This window comes from Ochlerotatus camptorhynchus, unplaced genomic scaffold, assembly GCF_037179485.1.
Source record: "Ochlerotatus camptorhynchus isolate MF236.1 unplaced genomic scaffold, CSIRO-AGI_Acam_v1.1 ptg000135l, whole genome shotgun sequence".
NCBI lineage: Eukaryota > Metazoa > Arthropoda > Insecta > Diptera > Culicidae > Ochlerotatus > Ochlerotatus camptorhynchus.
The window spans coordinates 527,407-554,284 of record NW_027040625.1 but is presented as its reverse complement, the minus strand read 5'-3'; the positions used below and the strand labels follow the sequence as shown (position 1 = coordinate 554,284).

Below are 26,878 nucleotides of genomic sequence, written 5' to 3'. Positions count from 1 at the left end.
GTTGAAAATGTAGGACTAAATGGGAGTCTATCCGCCACATATGACAACAAATAAAATAATGACAACGATTACCGCTCTCTTCGGGTTCATCCACACGACTCTAATTAACATTCCTGCAACAGGTTACTTCTTTCATTACACAACACACAAAACTCATCTCGGTTCATGGTTTCGAAACAGTGCGAGATGTCAGTGTTGCCAAATCATCAGGATGAAATGAGTATTATTATAACTAAAATAAAGGTGTTTGCTTAGGTACAGAATTGGAGAGTTTGGCAACACTGACAGCTGTCGGCAGTTTCCAGCTGAAATTATTGGATTAGCAATGGATGTGGTAAATTGGATTACCCCTTCCCCCCAGCTGCACCCATGACCGAGTCAGTTCTCACACTCCACAACACAACAAAAAAATTGATCTGATATCGCATACATCATCACTCTCACACGTATCACCAATTTACCGACGCGATAGTTGAACTCGACTCGCACGCAAACAACCCATTCTCGGACACTCTCACTGCTCAATCATCATCAACGCCCAACATCTCGCACTCAACAGCTCACGCGCTCACTTTCTTCACCTGTGGAAAGAACGCCTCGATTGGCAAAATGGGATCTTCGGTCGCTAGGGTAAAGTACCCGGGGACCCGCCTCGACAGTAGGCCCTTGTTGACCGACTTGAACCCCTTGTCCTTGCTAGCCGAGAGCGTTAGCTCGACGACTCGTTTGGAGTAATCGGACGAGGCGCTGTTCAGATCCCAATCTCCATCGTTGTTGTTGTTATTGTAACCGTTGGGCGACGACGAGTCTTTGGGGGAGATTTTCATAATTGCCGTCTCCGGATGCCGGTAGCCTTCAGTCGTGGTAGTACTGGTGCTGGTTGACGACGGCGCTGGGTTACTACTGTCTTCGTAACGATTCTGCGTGTCGATCGTGCCCAACGTCGAAAGGTCGTCGGCGGATTTGACTTCGTCTGATGAGTACAGCAGGGTGTTGCTTTCCTGTTCCTGGTCCTTGAGGACGGCATCCGAGTCCTTCTTGCGGTTGTAGTTTTGAATTCGCTGCCGAAGACTGATCTTTGCCGGGCGACGGTTTGCCAGGGTGCTGCTGTTCAGGGTCCCTGGGATGGAGGTGCGGTTCGGTGTCTGGGTTAAAGGGAGAAGTGGAATTTTGTTTGATTATATTGATTTTTCGGTCACAAGGATAGGGTAAATGCCGGCTTCGGCACCAATAGACTGTTTTCGGCCACAAAAAATAAAACGTAAATTTCACTGTATTTTTCCTTCAAATTCTATGGAGATGCCGTTTGCCTTAAGTAACAGCACTGAGAAACCCGTGAAAAGTGTACTTTCGTCGTTTCGCTTTCTCATTATTAAAGTGAATAAATCGAACTGTTTGTTGCTAAGATGATTTCGGCGGTACTGAAATGATGAATGGGCTGCACGTAAGGAGACGTAATTGATAATTCTCCCGAATATCCTGGTAAATACACTTTGACTTAAGTAACAATAGGGGCCACCAAACGACGTATAATAACTTTTGACTCAAAAACCAGTATTTTTTAGCATGAAAGCTAGCGATTTGCATTTGTATGATTAAAACCCTGCTAAATATGTTAAACATTGCTATCACTATGAGATTATATGTGTTTACTTGGAAATAGGAATAACTTTTCGGTCATCAAAACAAAACTTTATTTTTCTCGGATTGGTGCGAATGTTACTTACGACATAATGAAAATTTGCTCTTGATTTGTCTTTGTATGAAATTTCCGATAATAGAACAGCTGAAGTTCAAATGGAAAGTTTGCCAAAGACAAAAAGGGTGCTGACAATAGTCACACTCACGTTGTAAAAACGCTTTCAAACAGTTTTGGACAATTCTGTCGAATTGATGGATAGAAGCAAGCAGCGAATAAATGTAAACACACAAACACGTCATATGTGAGCGTGATCCTGAGGAAATGCTAATAGAAGTGCGGGCGCTGCTTAGATTGACGAGAAGACGTAAATTCCCCTATTCTAAACCTGGGTTTCTTTGCAAACATGTTCAAAAAAATATACGATCAAAAAGTTCAGATAGGGGAAATGGCTCTAATGTTGGCCTATGGATCTAAGCAGCATAGAGCTCTCAAGGACTGTGTTTGTTTGGACGATAATAGAATAAGGTATTGCCGAAGCCGTCATTTACCATACCTAAAACTGACGGTTTGGACGCAAACATTTTTGTCTCCCTGAAATACCGCTTTGGAACCATTGTGCACTGTGCAGTGGGCAAACAATCTTGACAACATTCTCAGAACTTACCGCTTGAGTGGTGGTATCCTGCAACCGAATCCGTCCACGGTTCACCACTCGGGACGTAACCGTCGACGAGGGCTGCTGCTGGGGTGACTCCGTAGTGGCCTTCTTCACCGTGAACCTGTTGTAGTTTCTGGTTCCCGTCGGTCGGAACGAAGTCCTCGTGGTAGTGGTCTCATTAGCCACTGCTAACTTTTCCGTAGTCGTGCTGTTGTTGTTGTTGCTGCTGCTGCTGCCGATGATGCTGCTTCCGAAACCCGAGCTGGGGGAGATAACCTCGTTCGATTCGGTAGTTTTGTTCTGCCGAGAGTTCAGCATGAATCGATTCCGAGTTGGGAAGCGCAGCTTCGTCGCCGGTTGAGTTGTAACTTCAAGATCAAACGATCCAAACGCTGTTGTGGTGCTGGTGGATGACATCGTTCGGTTGGGCTTGTTTCGGTATTCTTTGATGCTGAAGCGGGGACGGTTCAATTCGGGTTTGGTTCGGTTGACTTCTCCGCTGGTCTCGTCTGACGTGAAACTGGTGAAGGTTGATGACGTACTGGGTCCGAACGATGGGGACGATGACGGTAGCCGTAGGCTTGGTTTGGTGTTAGGCAGTTTGAAGTTCAGCCGAGTGTTTTCGCTGTCGCGAGTAATCTCAGAAGATTTGAATGGATCTTCGAAATCGTCACTGAATTTTGATCTCGTTCGCGTTGGTTTGACGTCGAATCCACTGCTTGGACGGAAACGCGATCGCAGTCCGTTGTTGTCGCTGTTGAAGTTGAACAAAGAAGCTGGTGTACTGAACGCGGCGGTGGTCGTCACCGGTGAAATTTGCGTAACAGGGTGTTCATGTTGCTCTGGATCAGATTCGTCGCGGTTGTTGTTTGATGGCAATCGATTACGACTGAAGTTGTTTGGAAGCTTCTTACGTAATTTTTTCAGAGAACTATCCTCCGAAAGGAAGGAAGTAGGCGGAGGAGCGGTCGTGTTCAGTTCGTTTTCGGCTTCCGTTGTAGGTCGTGGCCGGAAGCGGAATCGGTTGCGGTTTGGACGCTCCGCTGGACTTTCGGTGGAATCGGAATCGATCGAATGTTCAGTGGATGGTTTTGGACGGCGTCTTCGGCCCTTGGCCTTGAACATTGGATACGGGGTGGTTGTGCCCAATTCCAGGGAATCTAAGAATGATGATCCAATGGTGACAATCTCCGATTGAGAGTCTTCCAGTCGGTTCTCTTCAGCTTCAGTTGTGTACTTGTACTTGTTGCGATTGTTTGGTGGGATGAGCGTTGGGTCGGAGATTGCATCTTCAATTGTGAAGAAACTGTGCGTGAAAACAGGTTCTTCCGTGGAGGCATCAGCTGTCGACAGGGGAGTTGTTGGCGAAGGCCGTTTGTTCGGCGGTAGCCCAGTGTAGCTCGGATGCATCAGCTTGTGCTGCTTGTATTCGTTATCTGGTTGCCTGAAGAGGTTTTTGAAAACGTTGGGTTTCTCGGTGGTGATGAATTTGTCTCGACCGATCCAGTCGTCGCTGACAGGAGTAACCATCAGCTGACTGTTGAAGCTATTGTGATCACCGCCGAAGGTGATTGTATGCCCATAGAATGGCTGGCGTGGGGTTGTGCTTGGTGGGGATTGAGATGAGGTAGAAGAAGGATAGAATGTCGTGCTTGGAGTTGTCGTAGGAGTATGATATGCAGCACTAGGTCTGGCGTATGATTCATAATTGAAGCGATTGGCGTCCTGAAGTGGAGAGTGTGATTTGATGTTGTACTTGTTGAGGATCTCTTTGGGGTCTTTGCTTGGTTCTGGGTGATTGATGATAGTGGGTATGAATGCTTGCTGGGTACTTGGAGGTGGTGGGACTAGATTCTTGCTGTATTCATCGCGAATTTCGTTGAATATGTGCTTGTTTTCATTGAATTTTATTGCCTCATGAGGTTTGTGTTCGAAAGGGGGTTGTTGATGATTTTGGTAAGCGGTGAATCCAAACGATTCGGTGCCGTGGTGTTGGAGCGGGGTTGGGTGGACCTGATGGGAGTCGAATTGATGTTGATGCTTGTGAGGCTTCTCTTGGAAGTATTGCGTGGGATTGGGAGATGCTGCTGGGGGAGCCGGATGTTGAGTCTTGAGACTGAAGCCGTACTTGTTCTGCTGCTGCTGCTGAACCTGCTGGAAGAATGGAGTCAGGACGCTTGGAGGGATGTGCGGGAAAAGCGGAGTAGACGGGGTGACAGGGGTCTTGGTTGAATCTTTCTCGACGGAAGAATGCAACTTCTTCGGGAGATCTATTTCGGCTGACGGGATGTGATTGAAGTAGGGCTGCAGCTTGCTCTGCTGCTGGAAGTAGTTCATCTTTTGGAGATTCTTGATCTGGGAAAATGTTTGCTGGTAGCCACCACCAACGCCAGCATGCAGTAAACCTTTGAGCTGTGCATCAAAGTTAGGATGGCTGGCGAGTTGGCTGATGAATTTGGATTTCGCTGACTGGAGGGGGCTTGAGGCCTGTCCGAATTGGATGTAGGTGCCATAGAGATGATTGGGGTTAACGTAGTGTTCCAAGCGATTCGAGGTCGCGGCAACGGGCTGCTTCTGCCGATAGCCTACCGCCATGTGCGTTTGAAGTTTGTTCATCACGGGATGCTGCGGGTTCATGGTGGACTTCTGGTGCGGTGCAGATGGTGCATTGTGGACAGGTTCCCTGGAAGAAGTTTTGCAAAATGGGTATTAAATAGTTGTGGCACGTACGTTGTCAGATGAGGAAAATGGGAAATCCTTAAGAAGTAGTGGGTGTTTTACAAGGAATTCTGAATTATCCGTATATGGAGCTGCACCGTAGGGTCAACCCTTTATTTACATCTGGCGGTAGTTTGTTTACTTGGACTTAGAAAAAATACTAAAAAATTGTATCAACTGTTTTTTTTTTAGATTTTTAAGAAAGAAAGATTTTTAAAAAGAACATAGTCGGATAACATATATTTTGATTCTTTTTATTTAAAACTCAAATTCAACTGAATAGACTAACAGGCAAAGCTGAATAAACCACCATTGGATATCGAACTGACGAATGCAATTCAATCGCGTTCATTCGTGACGTCAGTGTGCAGCATCCTACACGGATAGAAATCTCCTTATACCTTTTGGCAAATTTCTATTGCTGATTATTCATAAAATGTATAAGTCAACTAATATTAGCAGATGCCTTTCAAAAAGTTTATGAAGATCATGTTGCAAATGATATGTATAAGCGGCAACACATACCTTTTATGCGTTCTTATAGGACCTATGTGGTTTGTCTTATGGAATGTTTAAGGCTGATGTTTTGGCAAAAATGTATACGTTTTTTTTAAATCTTTATTTAAAAATGTATAAGTGACACATGAATAAAATAATTGATTTTCGTTTTGTGTATGCAAACATGAACAACAATCCACGAACGATGGATGGATTTTCACTAAAAAAAATGTTATTTCTAGACCAACATTTGAAAAAGGCGGATCAACCAAACGTAAACAATGGCTTTTACTCGAAGTTAACCGCCGCCAGAGAAACATTTATGTTTTTTCCTAAAAATAACAAAAAATACAAAAAATCCAAGAAAATCTATTTTTATTTTTGTGTTGTTTCATAAAAAAATCTACGTGCAAAAACATTTTTTCTATATCATGATGGTAAAAAGTTAGGAATAAAATACCGTAAAAGCAGACCTTTCGTTCTGCTTTTTACGTCACTCTTTAAATAGATATTTTTACGCGTATTTTTTTTTACGTAGGACTACGTTCCTTTTTAAGTTTTACACTTTGTGAATACTGAATAAGGAACATGTAACGGTACTATGAAAGATTTTGAACGTTATTAACTCAGTTGCCCATCGACCAATTTCAATAATTTTATCATCAATCGATCAGAAATATTTCTACGCATCGATAGCCAGTTTTTTTAACAAGTAACTATTGAAAAGTAGTAAATGTCAAGCATTGTACAAAAGCGTCAAAATTACTAACAAATCCACCAATTACGTACATGCATATGCTGCTTACCCAAAACAGTCATCAAAGAATCGTTTCTAGACAAAACATGTCGATGTAGCATTGCTACTTCCCCAGCACAGTCATCAGAGAGTCGTTAGTAGACGACTTGAAGGGGCATTCGCCTCCGAGCTTCAGGCATGTGCAAATAGGGAGGATGAAATTGCGAAACATTTTGCACACTCATCGCCATATTCAGAACCACACGCCCACAACGACCACACAAAATGATCTCCAGAGTTGTAATCCTGTAATCAAACTTGGAAGCAGGGGTACAAGTGATTTTGTTCGATTCACTTCATAGACTTTCTGTTTCGTTAAAAACTCGACGGCAAAACCCATTTATTGATATGTTTGTTGTTCTGGATAGAAGAGCATAGCAGAAATAGTGTGAAAAAGGTTAGTGAAGCCATAGTTATCAAAAGAGGAAATCGATGAAGAGAATTGGCTTTCACCACTTTGCTTCTAAGCCTCTTAATTTAGTTGTCGTCATAGCAATGAGAACTAGCATCGCACCGCTTTTGGTTCTTGGGTTACACTTGCTGGTTGCAATTCTGTACGATTTGCTGATCCAGCTGCCTACACGTCATCATCATATTCCAAAGACTTTACGCCTGTACTAACATCGGCCCTTTTCAGGGCCACCAAGGTTTTCCAAAAGAGTTAAATTTCTGAACATGTCCTAACTAAAATTCATATGAAAAGGTTCTTTTCAGGGCAATCATAGTCATACTAAAGAATATAAACAGAGAGAACCCTGCTCAAATTCCTATTCATACACAAAACACAAGCTCCTGCTGCAGTTTACAAATAACATTTATTATATAAGACCACGTAGCCCTACGTCACCATTATATCGTTTTGATATTTATTTACAAGTAGCTGAGTGTGCCCGGCCTTGCTCGGAATTCAATATTGGCTTGAGTTTATGCACAGATTTAAAAATCATACTATATTTTTCTGATTCATTTGCATGGGACCCATTCCCCTTTCCTTACAGAGGGGGGGGGGGGAGTGATCTCGAACCATTATAAAAAGCTTTACAGGCCCCAAAAATCTATGCATACAAATTTTCACGCCGATCGGTTTAGCAGTTTCCAAGTCTGTAAGGGTCATTTTTAAATAGGGGAAATGGCCCTACTGTTGGCCTATTGATCTAAGATTGGACCCATCGCTAAAAATCTGCTATTTATCAATTTTATCTAGATGAACGCGTCATTGGAACGGTACTAATGGATATTTTTGTCACTATTGAAAATTTAGTCGATTGCTGAATTTATTTATGGGCCCAAATGAGGGGCATTTAGGCTGACATTACATCCATTTTCCCTATATAGATATTTTAAGAAAATTTAGAAAGCGCCAAAGTTAAAGGCGAATTTTTCGAGAATAAATACACAAACACGAAAATTACAATTGATTTGCTGAAAAGTTAGGGAGTTTAGTATTATTTTAGACTTTAAACTTACATTTATTGATCATTATGAGACAACTATAAACAGAGCCAATAACATGCTAGGCTTTACAAAACGGCATCCTAATAAACGATTTCTAGAAGAAGGGATAACTCCAATAGTTCAATATAAAAATACCAATAAACCTGCTTCGGTAGGTTAGCAATAGAATTTAAATGTTTCACTGGTAAAACCTCGAAAAAAAGCAACAGGAAATTCAAAAATAGCAATATAAAACATAGGTTTGAGTAATCAATACCTTTAATGATCCATAAATAATTAATAAATTTCCAATTCAAAATCTAAAAGGAGCAATAAAAAACTGAAAATGAATACTTAAAACATCAAAATGAGCACTCAAGACTTTTGATTGCTACTGTTAGATTTTAAATTGGAAATGTATCAATTATTTATGGATCATTTAAGGTTTTGATTGCTCAAACATACATATACTTATACTGCTATTTTTGAATTTGCTCCGTATTCCCACAGATTCCGAAAAATTTATGCGGAGGATATGTATGCCATTTTATACCTAGTTCTTGGAAGAGAAAACATTATTGTTAAATAAAATCAGTATTGCTGAAACACGCACCAAACCAAAGCAAAGGTACTCCTCTTCCATGTGAAATTAGTATTGAAATGTTCTATTGATTCGCCCTTAAACAAAGCCGTCCTGTCTGTGACAACCGTGAATATGAACAAGGATGTTCGGTTTCATATAATAACGGATATAGAACTATCAATCCCGGATCTCGCGTTTTCGTGGGTTTGAATTGTTACAGTATCAATTTGATCATAAGTGAATATTATAAAGGGGCTCGGTGACCTCAGTGCGACCTTTTTTCTTGCTGAGCAGAAGCTCGTGGGTTCAATCAAATTCTTATCGCTATCTTTTTTAGCCCTTCTATCTCAGTGATTTCTTGCTGAAGTGCAGATAATTTCATTCCTACCCTTTCTCTAATTGACTTGCATTCTAATGTGGTCGGCGCTGGTAACGGAGTAGCAACCGTGGATGGTCAATCATGTTTATGCTCATTCAATAGATGATTTTCCTGAACTTTTTGAAAATTTCCCTGAATTTCTTAATTTCCCTAGATAGCTATGCTTTTGATTGAAGTTACCTAAACTTCACTTGATTAGGCTTAAACTCCTCTAATCCCTCAATGTTAATGTCTAAAGGAGCTTCCTGAGCCTTTTAGGAACGTGGTTTATATTTTTTTAGATGCTACCTGATCCTAACCGGTATTGCTTTTGAGTATTCCTGATCTTTTCTAGATGGTTTTTAACATCTTAAGATGGACTTTGAACTTATTCACATGTTACCTGAACTTCTTCCTAAAATGTTATGATGAAGCTCTGAGAAACTTGGCAATATCTGAGAATTTCAACAGAGAAGTTTCAGAAAACAACAACATATTTCAGTGAAACATTCCAATGGAATGAATTCTAAGGAAATTTTGACTAGACCTCCATGTCAAATGTAGAATTCCATGATAAGTCTGAGAAGAGCTTGAAATAAATTTCAAAGGGAGTTCAGAGTTGAATTTTTTGGTTGATCTGAGGAAAATTCCATGACGATTGTGCAGGATTCCTGGTTTATTTCTAACGAATATTCCAAATAAGTTAACTTATCTGAGAATAATTCCTGATTAGTTCTAGGGCAAATGCCAAGAAAATAAAAAAAAAATATTTCGAGGTAATTCTGAAGGGAGTTCCGAAACAGTTCCATGAAAACTACCAAGGGAATCGAATTTTGAGGGTAGAATTTCAAACCAATTATGAGGGATTTTTGAAAGAATTTCAAAGTTAATTCCAAGAGTATATGGAGATGATTATGAATAATTCTAACAATATAGTATTTCAAGACTACCCAAGTAACTAACAAGTGCGCCCTCTTTGCAATATAAAGCATAAATATGACTGATAAAAAGTTTGGACACCATATACTAACCTTGTTTTGCAAAAAGAGTGATTAGTGGATTATTATCGGGCTTGATGGTTACTTAGGCTTTCTGAGGTGCATTGCATGAACATTTTATGGAGGATTCAAGTGAGTTTTATTTATAATTTGAAATTTTTTTTTAGTGAATTCTTGGAAAAATAACTATCAAATATTCGAAGTAAATCTCTGTAAATGGCGGCTCCATCTCATTCGGTTTTATGCTTAATTATATGTATATCGTTCAACCGTGAAAATTTCCAAGTTTCCTGGAAACAAACGCAAATAGCTAGTTTGGAATTTGTTGTTGTGTTGGTGCTGCCGTGATGATTGTATTTGCTGAGCTTGTTCTAATTAAAAAGATTCCTCAGTTTGTTTCCTGCCGAGATAACCTCGATCGTGCGTGATCTATTTTATGGTTTTAGTTAGAACATAAGAAAAGCAATGCTTTTGAGAACATAATTTCATTAGAATAGCTTGATTAACCAGATTAAACAATCGTCACGTCGGTTACAGCTTGTTATGATAGCCTGAACAATGCGTAAAGATCAAATCGAAACATTGAATGTCGCGTGGATGTGGAACTTAATGCTTTTTCTTAGCCTTTTTTTTGTACTGAGCAGAAAAACGCGGTCCCAGGTCCTTTCATATTAAAGAGAATTGTGGTCAAACCGATTGTTTATCCTGTATTTTTCGAAATTTGTTGTCGTCGTCAGTGCCGGGTTTGAATGATTACAACAACTCGAGTAACGGTATGATGTGATAGGAGGAGCTCGGTGGCCTAAGAGCGACTGTTTTTGCTTACTGAACAAAACATCATGAGTCTAATTTCCGGCCCATTCACATTCAAGATTCGTCTATCGTTTTATTTGTTAAAATGACTACATGGTGATAACAGCAACTCGATGATTAAAAAGGAGCTCATTTGATAAGGGGCAAACTTTTTTGCTTACTGATCAGCAGACCGTGGGTTTAATGCCAAGCTCCTTTACGTTGTACCCAATCAACCATAGGCACGTTATTTCGCTTTTTTAGCTATATACAGCTGAACAACGGCTATTACTGCACAGTGGGAAAAAAAAATACAAAATTGCGAATAAATTGAATATATCGGCTGCCAAGCAGCTTCAGTCAACATGTTATACATATTCTGAAAGGAAAAACCCTACTGAATCGATTGGTGGTGCTCCCATTGGCCGGATACTTTTGCGTACCAAGAGGGCCGGGATCAACCCGAGTTCCCGGTAAAGTAGGAAATGCCACTATCTATCGACATAATTTTATACTTTACTTAACGTATATTACTGGAAATTGATAGTACTATGTATATATGGTGTAAAGTCACCATATACACCCTCAGGGAAACTCTACTGGCCTAAAGGAGGATCCGGAACGACCGATAAAGTGGCCACATTATAAAAAATTTCCTAGAACCTTGTGATTAGAGAACAAAGTTATATCTGCCATTATATCGATCGGCACTGTAAACTCTCCACTTTACCCCAAAATTTCAATTCTTTAAATTTTAAATTCGCTTTGATCTCCTGATTTTAAACAAACATAGAAAAAATTGCAAGGTTATAGGATCATTTTTATAATGTGGCCACTTTATAGGTCAATCCAGATTATCCGGGGAACCAGAATGCCACTATTTATCGACATAATTTTACACTTGTAAAATTCGCTCTCGGGAACTCGGTTTGATCCTGGGCCTCTATCTCGGTACACAAAAGTTTCCTGCCAATGGGAGCACCACCAATGGATTCAGCAGAGTTTTTCCTTTGAGAATATGTATAGCATGTTGACTGCAACCGTTTGGCAGCCGAGATATTCAATTTAGTCGCGGTTTTGTCAATTTTTGCCCACTGTGCAGTGTTTGCAAGTTCTGATGAGGCCCGTACATAGCCAAAAAGGCGAAATAACGTGCCTATGGTTACTTGCGTATGATCGTTAGAACATCAATTCAGCTTATCGTTTACCAAAACGAACCCTACTGCAAAGCCAACCCTCTCACCCAACATCCTCGTGGAAGTGCTGAGCAGTTCTCGGCTTCCATCAAAGCGAGTGTCACGTCAAAACATTCCTACTAATTCCTTTCATGACCTGCGTTCGGGTGCGGCTGTCGCTGGTATTGTCTAGTTTGAGATCACCAGTTTTTACACATTGAGGATGATTGCTAGACCTATGAATCGTCTATTGGTTCTCTGTGTAATTACAGCTGATTTGGCAATAGCAGAGTAGCAACCGTGGGCGCTCATGTTATAATATGGGTAGTTTTTGGAATCAGAGTGAAATTCAAGACGGTGGCGAAATGACATGTTTGAATTTTGCATCCGTGTTTTCTTTCGCGATTAAAAAAAAAACCCGAATTTATGCACCTATGGTGTGATCAGACCCTTCTTACTTATTCAAGTTTATTTATTTTAATGTCATTATCAGTGACCAAGCCCTCCAGCCCCGTGTCATCCAGTGAGGCTACGCCACTGCCTGGGGGTACCCGGAATATATCTGGGTGTAGTCTATTTGGTGAGGCTACCAATCACCTTATCATCGTATTTTAATGTGATTTAATGGGTTTTAATTCAATTCATATTCAAGCAACTTCCCCGGGGTACCCGGAACATGTCCAAGTGTGTCCAATGCGGTCTGGAACACTTAACACGACTGGCATTGATCTTATTTTTGAATTCTGTAGTAATTTGATGTGTCGCATGATGGTTTTGATACGTTTTCCGTTAAATCCAGCGTGAAGGCCCATATTCACCGGATCTTATTCCGGCCATATCTCCGGAACCGGTTCACCGATTCCAAAACCGTTCAATAGCGTTCAATGGGACCCCAAGACCTATCATTTGGCGCCGAGTTTGTCCAAATCGGTTGAGCGGTTGCTGAGAAAAGTGAGCGCATTCATTTCGTTACATACACACACACATACACACATACACACGTACACACACACACACACACACACAGACATGTTTAGATCTCGTCGAGCTGAGTCGAATGGTATATGACACTCGGCCCTCCGGGCCTCGGATCGATAGTCGGTTTTTCAAGTGATATCTATACGCTTCTTTGTAAGAAGGGTAAAAATGTGAAGTTTCTAGCAAAATTGTGGTTTTTCGTATTGGAAGTATTGAATCTGAGAGTGGATTAAAAGTGCAGTTTCTCGGCAGCAGTTTGAGCTGATTGGAAACGAGGAACTGAAGGTAATCATGGGTCAAGTGGGCCAACATCAGGAGGTACATAGTGACACTGAGCAATGCCGGTGCGTTTATCACGATGCACTTCTTCCCGAGGCCAGCAAGTGGGGACGGATTTTCTTAATGTCAAGATCATGGAGATGGTGATTCATTTGGGAGAACAATTGATCGCTTGAGAATCACGAGGCGGCCGACTAATTGCAGATCATTCGGGTGAGACCCATGCTTTTTATTAGTTTACATTATATTTTAACCAGTATTCATGGAAATTTTACTAAATAATAGCATAGCATAGCATAGCATATGCGATTGTACAAATCGTGGGTGGCTATATAATGGTCAACTAATACGTTTTGCAGAAAATATCGAGTGTTGACGCAGAAAATATCACTTGGGATTAGTGATTTTCCCCACACGAAAATAAAATCTACAATACAAGCATCGGATTATACACCTGGCCACATCCTTACAATCGCAGGGGAAGGGAGGGAAAGTTAATCCAACATCTACTTAAGAAGGTGCAGGGAACCCATACTACCTTCATAGGTGTCACAGGAAGGAAAGAGTTGTGTTAGTGGGAGGGTGAATGATTTGGCAACTCTATTCGTCAATATAGAGCATTTGATAAATCAGTGACAAAAAATAAAATATAAATAGATAAAATGGAAAGATCTCACCCGGTTGGCCTAGAGACTTTGCAGCGTCATGTTTTCAGAAATGCTTTATTTAATTTTCCTTGAACCACCGCAATCACTCTTGTGAAAACCAAAAATGGAACATGTAACAAATTAAGAAAGATTTTGAACGTTAATCACTCAACTGCCCCTGGTCCAATTTCAATAATTTTATCACTAATCGATCAGAAATATGGCTACGCATCGATAACAATGCTTCCGAATGTTGATTTTCAACTAGAAACTATTGAAAATTGGTAAATGTCCAGCATTGTCCAAAAGCGTCAAATTAACTAACAAATCCACCAATTACCTACATGCATAATGGAAATTTTACTAAATAATGTCCCAAAATTTAAATTCCCTCCCCTTGGCTAGTTTTTGCACATTGTTGCTGGTGGGCGGTTTTAATTTCATGCTTTATAGTGGAGTGTTGGAGACTGTAGGTTTAGGTAGAGCATCAGGAAACATAACAAACTTCAGGGCTGTTCCATTAAATTCATGTAAGTTGCAGAAAATTTAAAGTAGTTCCGACAACGTCAACAAATTTTCCGAAAACTTCAGCAAAGTTCCGAGAACATCAGGAAATTAGTGGAACTTCAAGAGAATGCGGAAGAAGTTAAAGGAAAATTCCGTAAACTTCAAAGCAATTTCGAAAATTTAAGGCAAAAATATGCAAAACTTCAGCAAAGATCAGAGATCTTCAAGGCAGTTCCATTAGTTTTAGAAAACTGTAAAAACTTTTAAGAAGTTCCGAGACCTTCAGGGTTTTTTTTTTTTAAATACTTTATTAAAGAGATTTTTAGCCGACTTTCAGGGTCGTTCAGACAACTCCTGAGAAGTTAAGAGGAATTAAGGACACATTTTATTAACTTTAAAGAAGTTTAGAGTACTTTGGGAAAAATCGGATAACTTTAAAGCAGTTACATTAATTTAAAACAGTTACAGGAACTAGCAAGAAGTTCAGTGGAACTATGAAATATCCCGATAATTTCAGAGATGTTCCGAAAACTAAAAAAAATTGCATGATCTTCAGAAGAGCTGCTCCATAAATTCTAGGATGATTTCCGGGACATTAGGCATGTTCCAAAAACTGCAGGGAAACCATAGAAGATCAGGGAAGCTTAGAGATATTGAAGAATGAAGAGAAGAACATTCAAATCTTTAGTGTAGATACAATAACTTCAGGGAAGTTAAAACTAATATCTCGAGTTCCCAACGAGATAGAAAGGTACTGTCTTCGGCATAGTTGTTCAGGAGGTCAAGGCTTTTTCGCAGGTGGACAGTAGTTCAGAGTTTTCTCACTTTGTGGCGCTACTATACATGTGAAACTCTTGCACATAAAATATCTCTAGATCCTGACCAGATAGAAAGTAATTGTATTCGGCAAAGTTTTTCAGGAAGTCAAGATCTTTTTGTTGGATGACAATAGTTCAGAATTTTTTCACTATAAGGTGCTAGTATATACGTGCCTTTCTCGCATATTCAATAGTTCGAGATCTTCATCAGCTAGAAAGTTGCTGTCTTCGGCAAAGTTGTTTAAGGGGTCAAGACTTTTTGGCTGGTAGACAGTAGTTAAGAATTTTCTCATCACGTGGCGTTAGTATACATGAACACTTATCGCATATGCTATATCTCGAGATCCTGATCAGATAGAAAGTTACTGTCTGCGACAAAGTTGTTCTGCAGGTCAAGGTATTTTGGCTGGTGGACAGTTGTTCAGAATTTTCTCACTTCATGGTGCTAGTATACATGTGAAATTCTCGCATATAAAATATCTCAAGTTCTTGACCAGATAGAAAATTACTGTCGTCGGCAAAGTTGTTCAGGATATCACACAATTTTTGCTCGTGGACAGTTGTTAAAAAAATTCTCACTACGTAGTGCTAGTGAAATGTGAATTTCTCGCCTGTGATATATCTCGAGATCCTGACCAGATAGAAAGTAACTGTCTTGAACAAAGTTGTTCAGGAGGTTAAAGCCTAGAATTTGTGAGAAAACTGCATATTCGAGAAGTGTACATGTATACTAACGCCACGTAGTGAGAAAATTCTTAACTACTATTTACCAGCCAAAAAGGCTATGACCTCCTGAACAACTTTGTCGAAGACAGTAACTTTCTATCTGGTCAGGATCTCGAAACAAGCCACATGCGAGAATTTCACGTGTATTCTAGCGCTACGTAGTGAGATAATTTTGAACTACTGTCTACTAGCGAAATCTATCTGATCAGAATCTCGAGATATTTTACATGTGAGAATTCCGCGTGTATACTAACACCACGTAGTGTGAAAATTCTGAACTATTGTGCACCAAGCAATAGGCATTGACCTCATGAACAACATTTTCGAAAACAGTAATTTTCTACCTGAATATTGAGCTTAGCATATGCGAGAATTGTGCACGTTTAGCGCCACGTGGTGAGAAAATTCAGGACTACTGTCCACCAGCCAAAAAGTCTTGACCCCCTGAACAAGTTTGCTGAAAACAGTAACTTTCTATCTACTCATGATCTCGAGCTATTGTATATGCGAGAATTGCATGTGTATACTAGCACCAAGTAGTGAAAAAATTCAGAACAACTGTCCACCAACTAAAAGATCTTAACTTCCTGAACAACTTTGCTAAAGACATTTACTCTCTATCTGGTCAGGATCTAGTGAGTTAGCACATGCGAAAACTTAACATGTATAGGAGCACTACCTAGTGAGAAGATTCTGAACTACTGTTAACCAGCAAAAATGCTATGATCTCCTGAACAGCTTTGCCTAAGACAGTAACTTTCTATCTGGTCAGGATCTCGAGATATTTTATATGAGAATTTCACGTGTATACCATCGCCGCGTATTGAGAAAATTGTGCACCAAGAAATAGGCTTTGATCTCATCCAAAACTTTGTCGACGACAGTAACTTTCTATCAGGTCATGATCTCGAGATATATCACATGCGATAATTTCACATGTATTCTAGCACTACGTAGTGAGAAAATTCTGAACTACTCAGCGAAAAGGTTATGATCTCTAGAACAACTCTGCCGAAGACAGTAACATTCTAGCTGGTCAGGGGGGAGAGGTAGCTCATCGATTCTTCCGGTTCACCTCCTAGCATCGTGCTATAAGGTACCAGGCGATAACCAGGGTAGTTGATCAATAGCTCGCTGACGTCATGTCGTTGGCGTCTGCAATGGGAAATTCTCATAGCAGGCGTTGACGACGGGACGTTGTCGAGTTGTTGAATAGCAACTATCGTGGTAACTCACCGAGTACCTGTCGATCTGCCAAATTTGGAAAGACGTCTGCATTGAATTGTCTCATATAATAATATTCCGCCCACTATATCACAAGAAATTGCGAGTAGCTGAGTGGAATGGAGATAAGTTAAGCATTGGGTACAGGACCAAGTCTCCCCTGGGTGGTGCCAAAAGATGAGCGCAATAGAATCATCAAGTTGCCATAAGGCACGGAATGAGACTTGCATGGATGGGTAGTCAAAGTCTTCCATTCGTTTCAGGTGGATTAGAACAGGTTTAGGTGGGCGTTGGCCAGATTTGGATTTTTCAGATGTAATCCTGGATAGGACCCTTTCATTGAACGTCGCGTGAAAGTGAAACTTAATGAAGGCCTAAGTACTTTTTCGTAGTTTTTAGTTTTCGGATTTGAAAGATCGTCGGTTACAGTGGCCTGCTTACTGAGCAGAAAAACGCGGTCCAAGGTCCTTACATATCAAAGAGATTTATGGTAAAATCGCTTGTGTATCGTGTATTTTGCGAAACTCGTTGTTGTCGTTGGTTCCGGGTTTGAATGGATACACAAATTTGAGCAACGGTATTATGTGATATGAGGGGCTCGGTGGCCTTAGAGCAACCGTTTTTGCTTACTGAGCAGAACATCATGAGTCTAATCTCAGGCCCATCCACATTCAAGATTCGTCAATCGTTTTATTTGTTAATATGACTACATGGTAATAACAGCAACTCGGGGATTAAAAAGGTGCTCGTCTGCCTAGTGGCAAACGTTTTTGCTTACTGAGCAGAAGACCGTGGGTTTAGTCCCAAGCTCCTTCGCGTTATATGATCATTAGGACATCAATTCAGCTTATTGTTTACCAAAACGAACTCTGCTGCAAACCCAACCTTCTTATCCAACATCCCAGTGATTCCTCGTGGAAGTGCAAAGGTGTTCTCGGCTTCCATCAAAGCGAGTGTCATGTCAACACAATCCTTCCCATTCCTTTCTTGACCTGTGTTCGGGCGCGGCCGGCGCTGGTATTGCCTAATTTAAGATCACCAGTTTTTACACATTGAGGATGATTGCTAGTCCCAAGCATCGTCTATTGGTTCTCTGTGTAATTACAGCTGATCTGGCAGTAACAGAGTAGCAACCGTGGGCGGTCAATCATGCCCAAGCTCAAGCTCAGGGTGAAATTCAAGACGGTGGCTTCCAGTTAGAGAAAAACTTGAAAATATTGTAAATTCTGCCCCACAATATCACCCCTCTCCCCTCTGAAAGTTTCCTTAATAAAGATAACTAACTAACTAACTATTTCCTTGGGACCAATAGGCTAGCCAAGTAGAGCCAATTTAAAATCGTTAGTTTCCACCAGTTGCTACTACTATCTCTACCCTTAGCATACAATAGCTACTGCACCTTCCCATAGATGTCACCACTTGTCCCCGTATAATTGTCATTGCTTGTTATGTACTCTTCTTGTTATGTTACAATAAATAAACTTCTATAGTTGTCATACCTCCGCCATGGCAGTTTTTTGCCATTTGCTATACAAAAACTAGTCAAACTGGATTAACTTCTAATCATATCCACAAGCCACATTTAAAACATAAGCAGTTTGGCTGATTTTTGTACAGAAAGAGACAAAACAGGCGAACATTCACCGTGACCTTATTCACTCATTTATGGATTAGCGCTAACCAAACCTTAACTATATTTTAGAACAAAGTCTAAGCTTTAAAAAAGATTAACTAGTTGATATTGTGCCCCGGTTTGCCACCTTCAATGCATATAGGTAGCCAGATACTGTCGGATAACTCGGCTCTGTAAAGTTTATTCAAATAAATACAAATAATTTTTATGACAATGAATTCTAGGGTGGTTCCTATTATCATTGAAATCAAAAAACTTTTTTATAATTAAGGTATACTTTTTTGGGCAAAGATATAGCAGAGCTAATTTCAAGCAACTTTGTTGAAATCAACTTTTTTGTACCTCTTAAATTGGCCGATTTAGAGCTATTTTCTTGAATTGAGAAAGGGTGGCACTTAAAAAAAACCGTTGTTTTGCTCTAGTTTTCTTATTTATAATTTTTCTCAGCAAAGGTGTCTTGAAATAACTTTTAGATATTAAGAAGGCGCAAATTTTTGCTGCACAAAGCTTGTCAATATCGTTCGCAGATCAAGAGTTATTGACGTTTTTATACTAAAAATATGCATTTTTCAAATGTTAATATCTCTGGTTGGAGCAAACAAAAAAAAAGTTTAAGTAATGAAATTGGGTTGTTAGCGGAATGCTTAAATAAAACAGCAAAAAAAGGTTATCTTCCATTTAATTCCACTTAATTAATGTTGGTATCCATGCTCGACTACAATGTGCAGTCTTTATCAGTGTCATTCCCACTAAAGAACTATTCAAAATTTATATAGGTATAAAAGTCAAGATCACAGGTATAAAAATGAAACTACAATGTGTTGTAACTAACTAATTAAAACCAAAGATTTAAGTAAAAAAAATATTTTACGGCATTTAAATGGGCGTATGTTATTCTCAATAATATGAAAAAAATTGAGGTATGTTATTTTTTAAACTCGTATTAAATCTATTTGAATTTATTCATGTTTTTTACTATATTAGGGCATATCTTTTTTTATAAGAAGATAATCAGGCAACAATTTTCGCTATAAAACATTCGTTTTAAAGAGTTTTGAAAGTCTCTAGAAGAAGACTTTCATGAGAAATTTCAAATAAAAAAGTTATTGGCAAAAGAGGGATTACATAGGACCACTCTAATGACAAATTTAAATAAAATGTGCTAGTACATTTGTTTGCATATTTGGACAATTAGTGTCTTCGAAGAAGTTTTTATTCTTAAAAATTACCTTCGTTTGGTGTTTGCAAACGTCAGGGTGGTCTTCAAATTAGGGAATTTTTAAAACTAACTTTTTTGTTTTACAAAGTAAAAACATGTGTTGTTTAAAAAGTTATAGCTAAGTTAATTGCAAGCAACTTTGTCTAAGATTTTTTTTCTTTCTCTTAACGTTCTCATTTTAGAGTAATTTTTCGTAGTTGATATAGGGTGTTCCTGGAAAAAATAGTTTTTTAGCTCTAACTTTTTTATTTGAAATTTCTCATGAAAGTCATCTTGTAGAGGCTTTTAAAAATCTATAAGACGAATGTTTTATAGCGAAATTTGTTGCCTGATTCTCTTCTTATAAAAAAGATATACCCAAATATAATAAAAAATATGAATAAATTCAAATTGATTTTATACGAGTTTAAAAAATAACAAAACCTCCAATTTTTTCATATTATTGAGAATAGCATACGCCCTTTCAAATGCCACAAAAAAACTTTTTTTTTGTTTGTCCCAACCAGAGATATTAACATTTGAAAAGTGCATATTTTTAGTATAAAAAACATCAATAACTCTTGATCGGCGAAAGATATTGACGAGCTGTGTGAAGCAAAAATTTGCGCCTTCTTAATATCTACCTTTGCTGAGAAATTCGAAATAAGACAACTAGAGCAAAACAACAGTTTTTTTTTGAGCCACCCTAACTCAATTCAAGAAAGTAGCTCTAAATCGGCCAATTTAGGAGATACAAAAAAGTTGATTTCAACAAAGTTGCTTGAAATTAGCTGAGCTATAACTTTGCCCAAGAATATATACCTTAATTTATTCAAACAAAATAGTTAGATTTTTTCCTTCAATGATAATAGGAACCACCCTAGAATTCATTGTCATAACAATAAGGGCCTAACTATAAGGAACAGCTTTCTAGCAGAGACTTTTAGTCTAAAGTTTCAATTTCAGGCTCAAAACATATCAATCTGCATTCTGGACCACTGTGCATTGCATTGTTACTAGAAATCCGATAGAAATCCCTACAAATGACCTGAAAATCTAATTTTCCACCTTATTCACATCGTTCAATTATACAGAAAACCCGCACCATGTACCCCAGTGTTCCAATTGTATGACAATGGTGTCCCCGCGCAACCGACCACACACCGGCTCATCTGGCCAACTGGCCTCTATTTCCAACAGGAAAGAAACCCCATGTAAAAGCAGACGAGCCTAATATGCATGCAGATATTCAAAACTAGATGACTACATTATAACACGAAACCGGTCACGGGTCCGAATTGTCATCATCACTCTCGCACCACCACCGCGCCACCACCGTGGAACATCTTCTTCCCAGGGCACCGGTGATGGTGTGTCTATTTTACCTAAATTGGCCATTGAATTTGGCTGCCTTGACTCCGACCGGAGCCAGATGCCCCGCCATCGGGGTTACGTGCTTCGGCGTGGGCGAGTGCACCAGATTAAGCGTGGTGACTTGATCCGACTTGGGTCCGAAGGGCTTGGCGTGGCGGGCCGTCGTTTGCATCGGCCCTGCCGGACTGATGTTGGTCAACAGGAGGGGTGTCGTCATGTACTTGGGTCCGGATGTGTGACCTCCATAGAGGGTGGACTGTTTGTGGGATTGTTGATGGTACTGTTGCTGACCACCCACCGGATGCACCTGATGAGTGTTCTGATTCTGGTACTGGGTGATGGGCTGGTTGAATTGCTTCAGGATATGCGCATTGTGCTGCGCTATATGGACTAGTTCATCCTTGCTGGTAGTATCAAAACTGGCTACACTGATCAGCTGCTGCTGAGGCACGTGATACGGGATGGGTCTCCATGGAACCTGAAGAAGTGGAAGAGAAAACGACAAAGAAGTGTTAATCGTACGTTTAATTGGCGTCTGTGTCAGCGAATAATGAGATTCAAATGAGAACTGGACTGGAGGAAGTCAATTTCGGGGAACCGTTAGGCTGTTGTTGCTCGGTTTATGACCAAATTCCAACCTTTTCTGCAGCCAGCGTTTAAAGTGGTTTAATGGTGCTCAGCTTAAAAGTGAATCATTGTCAGCTGGTATAGCCTCAGCCATTAACCTCAAATTAAAGGGCTATTGATGCGCTGGCCGACGGACGGTTTGTTGTAGCGGAGCAATTTGATCTTCTTTGAACACCAAAAGCGGCGGTGATCCTAATGTAATAGTTTCTCAAGTGACAAGGCTCTCAAAGCTCTCAATTAACTGCTGTGCGAATAAGAAGATGTTAAGCACCATTTAACAGTTTTCACTGTTCGGAATTGTTCGTATCAGAGCGTTGTTTGTATGGGCAGCCGGGAGTAATAGACCCCCTTATATCTGGCGCTAATCGTATTCATCATTCTTGCACTTTCTGCTAACGACGATCTCTAAATCACAGTCGCATGACCATTTCCCCCCTAAGTCAGACGCCAGAAAACGAAGTGAACCTCTTAAACTGCGGGTCGCCACGAATAAAACAAAAATGCATTTCGCACTACCCATGATGACTGATTGTGTTTTTGTTCGTTTGCTTTCGCATGATCAGATTCGGAAACAAAAATAGCCCACATTTATGGCCGGTTTTTTTTTCGCACTCTACGTGCACTCTTCTAAACACCTTCTTTGAAAGTGAAATGATTTTCTTTCTCAGTTTGTTTTCCGTCATAATTTTCTTCTAGCCTTCCACTTTCTACAACTCGACACGGCTCTCGGTATGCCCCCACCCACTGATGTTCCCAAGCTGTCTGCTGTTTATTATCGCGGTCTATAACTGCTGAATCCGCAGTCAAACAGAAAATCATGTAACGTTCAATTTGAGAAAATAGTGTTCATACTGCTCGGCTGAGGCAAGCCCACCATTCCACCTCCCGCAATGAACCACTCGGGCAAACAGCAACAATTCATCGACAAGTGCGATCAGCCGGCGGAAAACTTTTACCCACTGACGAAGGCAGCTGCGCGGTCGATCAGGCGGGGGTTGCGGTCGGCTTGTGTGCGTATTTGTGGGGAGTATTGTTGGCCAATTTTTTTTTTCTGTTATTATTTCTTTGACTGTGTCTTGCTGGTGGTACGTTTGCAGTGCGAGAGAAGCCATACTCAGCAAATCATAATAATTTCCCTTGTTTATCTGCATTTGCTCAACATCAGCTCAACACCTCAGAAAAAAAGCCTGAAGTGAGGTGGGCAGTGAATTTGCGAATCTACAGCTGATTCTGATCTCCAGTCATCAAATGTGATTTTGATAGTGTTTGGACTGAACTGACGTTGGGAAATTTTCTCCGAAAAGAAAAAGTTTTCTTTGTCTAATGGTAGTCGGGTTTATGAAAATGTTAAACAAAAAACACATACCTAAAACAAGATGGAAGTGTGTATCTTACCATAACAAATTAGCTTGATTGAGCCTTTCAGGATAAACTATCGATCACTAAATGAAACTTATAAAATTGGCTAAAAATCTGTTGAATAATGTATGAATCAAAAAGTGAATGTTTTAAAGAAATATGAAAATTATAATTGTTCCCTCATCGAACTCCAAATTCTCAATTATAGTCAATTCTCTATAACTCGATATTGAACGGATCATCGAGTTATAGAGCTGTAAGTAAATCCACTTTTTACGACGCAGAGTAAAATTTGCGTTAGAAAAACAGAGATTTATTTATTTATTTTAATACGTCTTCAGCTATGCTGCACAGACTGTGAATCACTTAAATAACTATGTTAGCTGTCTTAATCTAGTTTAAAAACTATTTTCACTTATATTGAAGTCAAAAAGTTTGGCATCATTAAACAAATTGAAACATGTCGCAAGTGGATGGTTTTGCCCGAACACGGTGCGATGTCTAGCAGGTGGGCTTTGGCTAGATTTGGATTTTTCAGATATACTCCTAAATAGGACCTAGATTATTTAATACTCTAGTAACCTCAAGTCCGTGCTCTGTCACAATGTTTCATTGTGATTAAGAGGCGAACCAGCCCCAGGCTGAAAGCCTCCCTAATAAAGATAAATTAATTAATTCATTGTGATTAATCAACACTCAAAGGGATAAAATATCAAATTTGGGGTGAATTTGAAAGAAAGGGAACTTGGAGTGCAGAGCGCACTGCCCACTGGACGATTCTGAAGCCTGGCCAAGTGAGTGGGGTATGGGTTTATTTGATTGAATGTCATTTCCAATGTATATATTACTTATGGGGCTACAAAATGGTGAGTTGACAACCTGGAAGGAGCGGAATATTTAGTCCTGGTCTTCACAAGTTCCTACTTCACGCCTCCTCGAGTCATATGATAACAAAAGACTACCAGTTGAAACATGGACACAGCTGGGTGGCGTAGCCTGGGCAATGTTGCCAGTCCGGCAATGTGAAGAGGTGCGACGCGAACACTGGCGCGGTAACCATAGAACGGTGATAGAGGAAATACTTCACCAAACCTGAGCGTCTGTTCACCATGGAGGTGCGGCTCAAAACGGCATCTGGTCTCCATGTAAGGAGCACCTGATCTCCGTCTTAGTGCCAGCGTGGGACTCTAAACAGAGCTGTCCACGATGATCTCCCGGCGAGGCAGGGGGTTGGGGCAGGCCCAACAAGCCGCCCTGGAAAAAAACAAAGTTGCAAATACTGAATGAAGAAATACGGATCGGAACAATCGGCACAGACCTACGCGACGAAATAAGGACTACGATTGGAAACTCGGAACATGGAACTGCAAATCGCTCGGCTTCCCGGGTTGCGATAGGTTAATCTATGACGAACTTCAACCACGCAACTTCGAAGTCGTAGCACTGCAGGAACTTTGCTGGACGGGACAAAAGGTATGGAAAAGCGGGCATCGAGCGGCTACTTTTTACCAGAGCTGTTGCACCACCAACGAGCTGGGAACCGGCTTTGTAGTGCTGGGTAAGATGCGCCAACGCGTGATTGTTTGGCAGCCGATGAACGCGAGGATGTGCAAGTTGAGGATTAAGGGTCGTTTCTTCAACTACAGTATCATCAACGTGCACTGCCCACACGAAAGGAGACCCGACGACGAGAAAGAAGCGTTCTATGCGCAGCTGGTGTACGACGGCTGTTCGCAACGGGACGTCAAAATCGTCATCGGCGACATGAACGCTCAGGTAGGACGGTAGGCAATGTATAGACCGGCAATCGGGCCAAACAGCCTGCATGCCGTATCGAACGACAACGGCCAACGATGCGTGAACTTTGCAGCCTCCCGGGGTATGGTAGTTCGAAGTACCTTTTTCCCCCGCAAGGATATCCACAAAGCCACCTGGAGATCACCTGACCAACACACAGAAAACCAAATCGATCACGTTCTAATCGACGGGAAATTCTTCTCCGACATTATCAACGTCCGCACGTACCGCAGTGCGAACATAGATTCGGACCACTACCTAGTTGCAGTATGCATGCGCTCAAAACTCTCGACGGTGCATAACACACGTCGAAGTCGAACGCCGCGACGCAACATTGAGCAACTACGGGACTCTGGAGTTGCCCAGGACTATGCGCAGCAGCTGAAAGTTGCACTACCCACGGAAGAGCAGCTTGGCGCAGCTTCTCTTGAAGATGGCTGGAGGGACATCCGTTCAGCCATAGGTAGTACTGCTGCAGCGGCACTAGGTACTGCAATCCCGGACCGAAGAAATGACTGGTTTGACGGCGAATGCAAACTGTTAGTAGAGGAGAAGAATGCAGCACGGGCCAGAATGCTGCAACACCGCACGAGATTGAATGTGGAGCGATACAGACAAGCGCGGAACAGACAAAACTCGGTTTTCCGAAGGAAGAAGCGTCAGCAGGAAGACCGAGATTGCGAGACGATGGAAAATCTGTACCGCGTAAACGACACACGGAAGTTCTATGAGAAGCTAAATAGTTCGCGCAAAGGCTACGTGCCGCAAGCCGATGTGTGCAAGGACTTGGACGGTAACCTTCTAACGAACGAGTGTGAGGTGATTGAGAGGTGGAAGCAGTACTATGACGAGCACCTCAACGGTGAAGCAGCAGAAAACGAAGGTGGCACGGCAACAGATCTTGGAGCACGCGCAGAAGACGACAGGCTACCGGCCCCTGATCTTCAAGAAGTTAAGGAGGAGATCGGTCGGCTGAAGAACAACAAAGCAACTGGTGTAGATCAACTACCAAGTGAGCTATTAAAATACAGTGGTGAAGCACTGGCTAGAGCGCTGCACTGGGTAATTGCCAAGATTGGGGAGGAGGCGATATTACCGGAGGAGTGGATGGAAGGTGTCGTATGCCCAATCTACAAAAAGGGCGACAAGTTGGATTGCTGCAACTACCGCGCGATCACACTGCTGAGTGCCGCCTACAAGGTACTCTTCCAAATTCTATGCCGCTGTCTGTCACCATTTGCAAGAGAGTTCGTGGGGCTACCACGGACCAAATTTTCTCGATTCAGCCGGTTCTGCAGAAATGCCGCGAAAACAACGTGCCCACACATCATTTGTTCATCGATTTCAAATCCGCATACGACACAATCGATCGAGATCTGCTATGGCAGATTATGCACGAGTACGGACTTCCGGATAAACTTACGCGATTGGTCAAGGCGACGATGGATCGAGTGATGTGCGTTGTTCGAGTATCGGGGACACTCTCGAGTCTCTTTGAATCTCGAAGGGGGTTACGGTAAGGTGATGAACTTTCGTGTCTGCTGTTCAACATCGCGTTAGAAGGTGTGATCAGAAGAGCTGGGATAGACACGAGTGGCACGATATTCAGGAAGTCCATCCAGCTCCTTGGCTTCGCCGATGACATTGACATTATGGCACGGAACTTTGAGATGATGGCGGAAACGTACATCAGACTGAAGGCTGAAGCTAGACGGATTGGACTTGTCATCAACGCATCACAGACAAAATACATGAAAGGAAGAGGTTTTAGGGAAGACAATGTTAGCCTCCCACCCCGAATTCAGATTGACGGTGACGAAATCGTGGTGGTCGATGAGTTCGTGTATTTGGGCTCACTGGTGACCGCCGAAAATGACACCAGCAGAGAAATTCAAAGACGCATTATGGCAGGGAATCGTGCCTACTTTGGACTCCGGAGGACGCTCCGGTCGAATAAAATTCGCCGCCGCACGAAATTGACTGTCTACAAGACGCTGATTAGACCGGTGGTCCTTTACGGCCACGATACCTGGACTATGCTCGTGGAGGACCAACGCGC

General features: G+C 41.1%; 1 protein-coding gene across 1 annotated transcript in view; it reads right to left on the bottom strand.

Annotated features, from left to right (window-relative positions):
* Positions 1-512: 512 nt before the first annotated feature.
* LOC135700370 (mucin-2-like) overlaps positions 513-26,878 on the bottom strand; it is a 118,326-nt gene continuing 91,960 nt past the window's right edge. The window contains exons 3-5 of the mRNA XM_065220858.1: positions 21,048-21,514; positions 2,307-4,983; positions 513-1,145 (exon numbers count right to left, since the gene is read on the bottom strand). Coding sequence (XP_065076930.1) covers positions 561-1,145; positions 2,307-4,983; positions 21,048-21,514 — 3,729 coding nt within the window. The 3' untranslated portion in view covers positions 513-560. The remainder of the gene's footprint in view (positions 1,146-2,306; positions 4,984-21,047; positions 21,515-26,878) is intronic.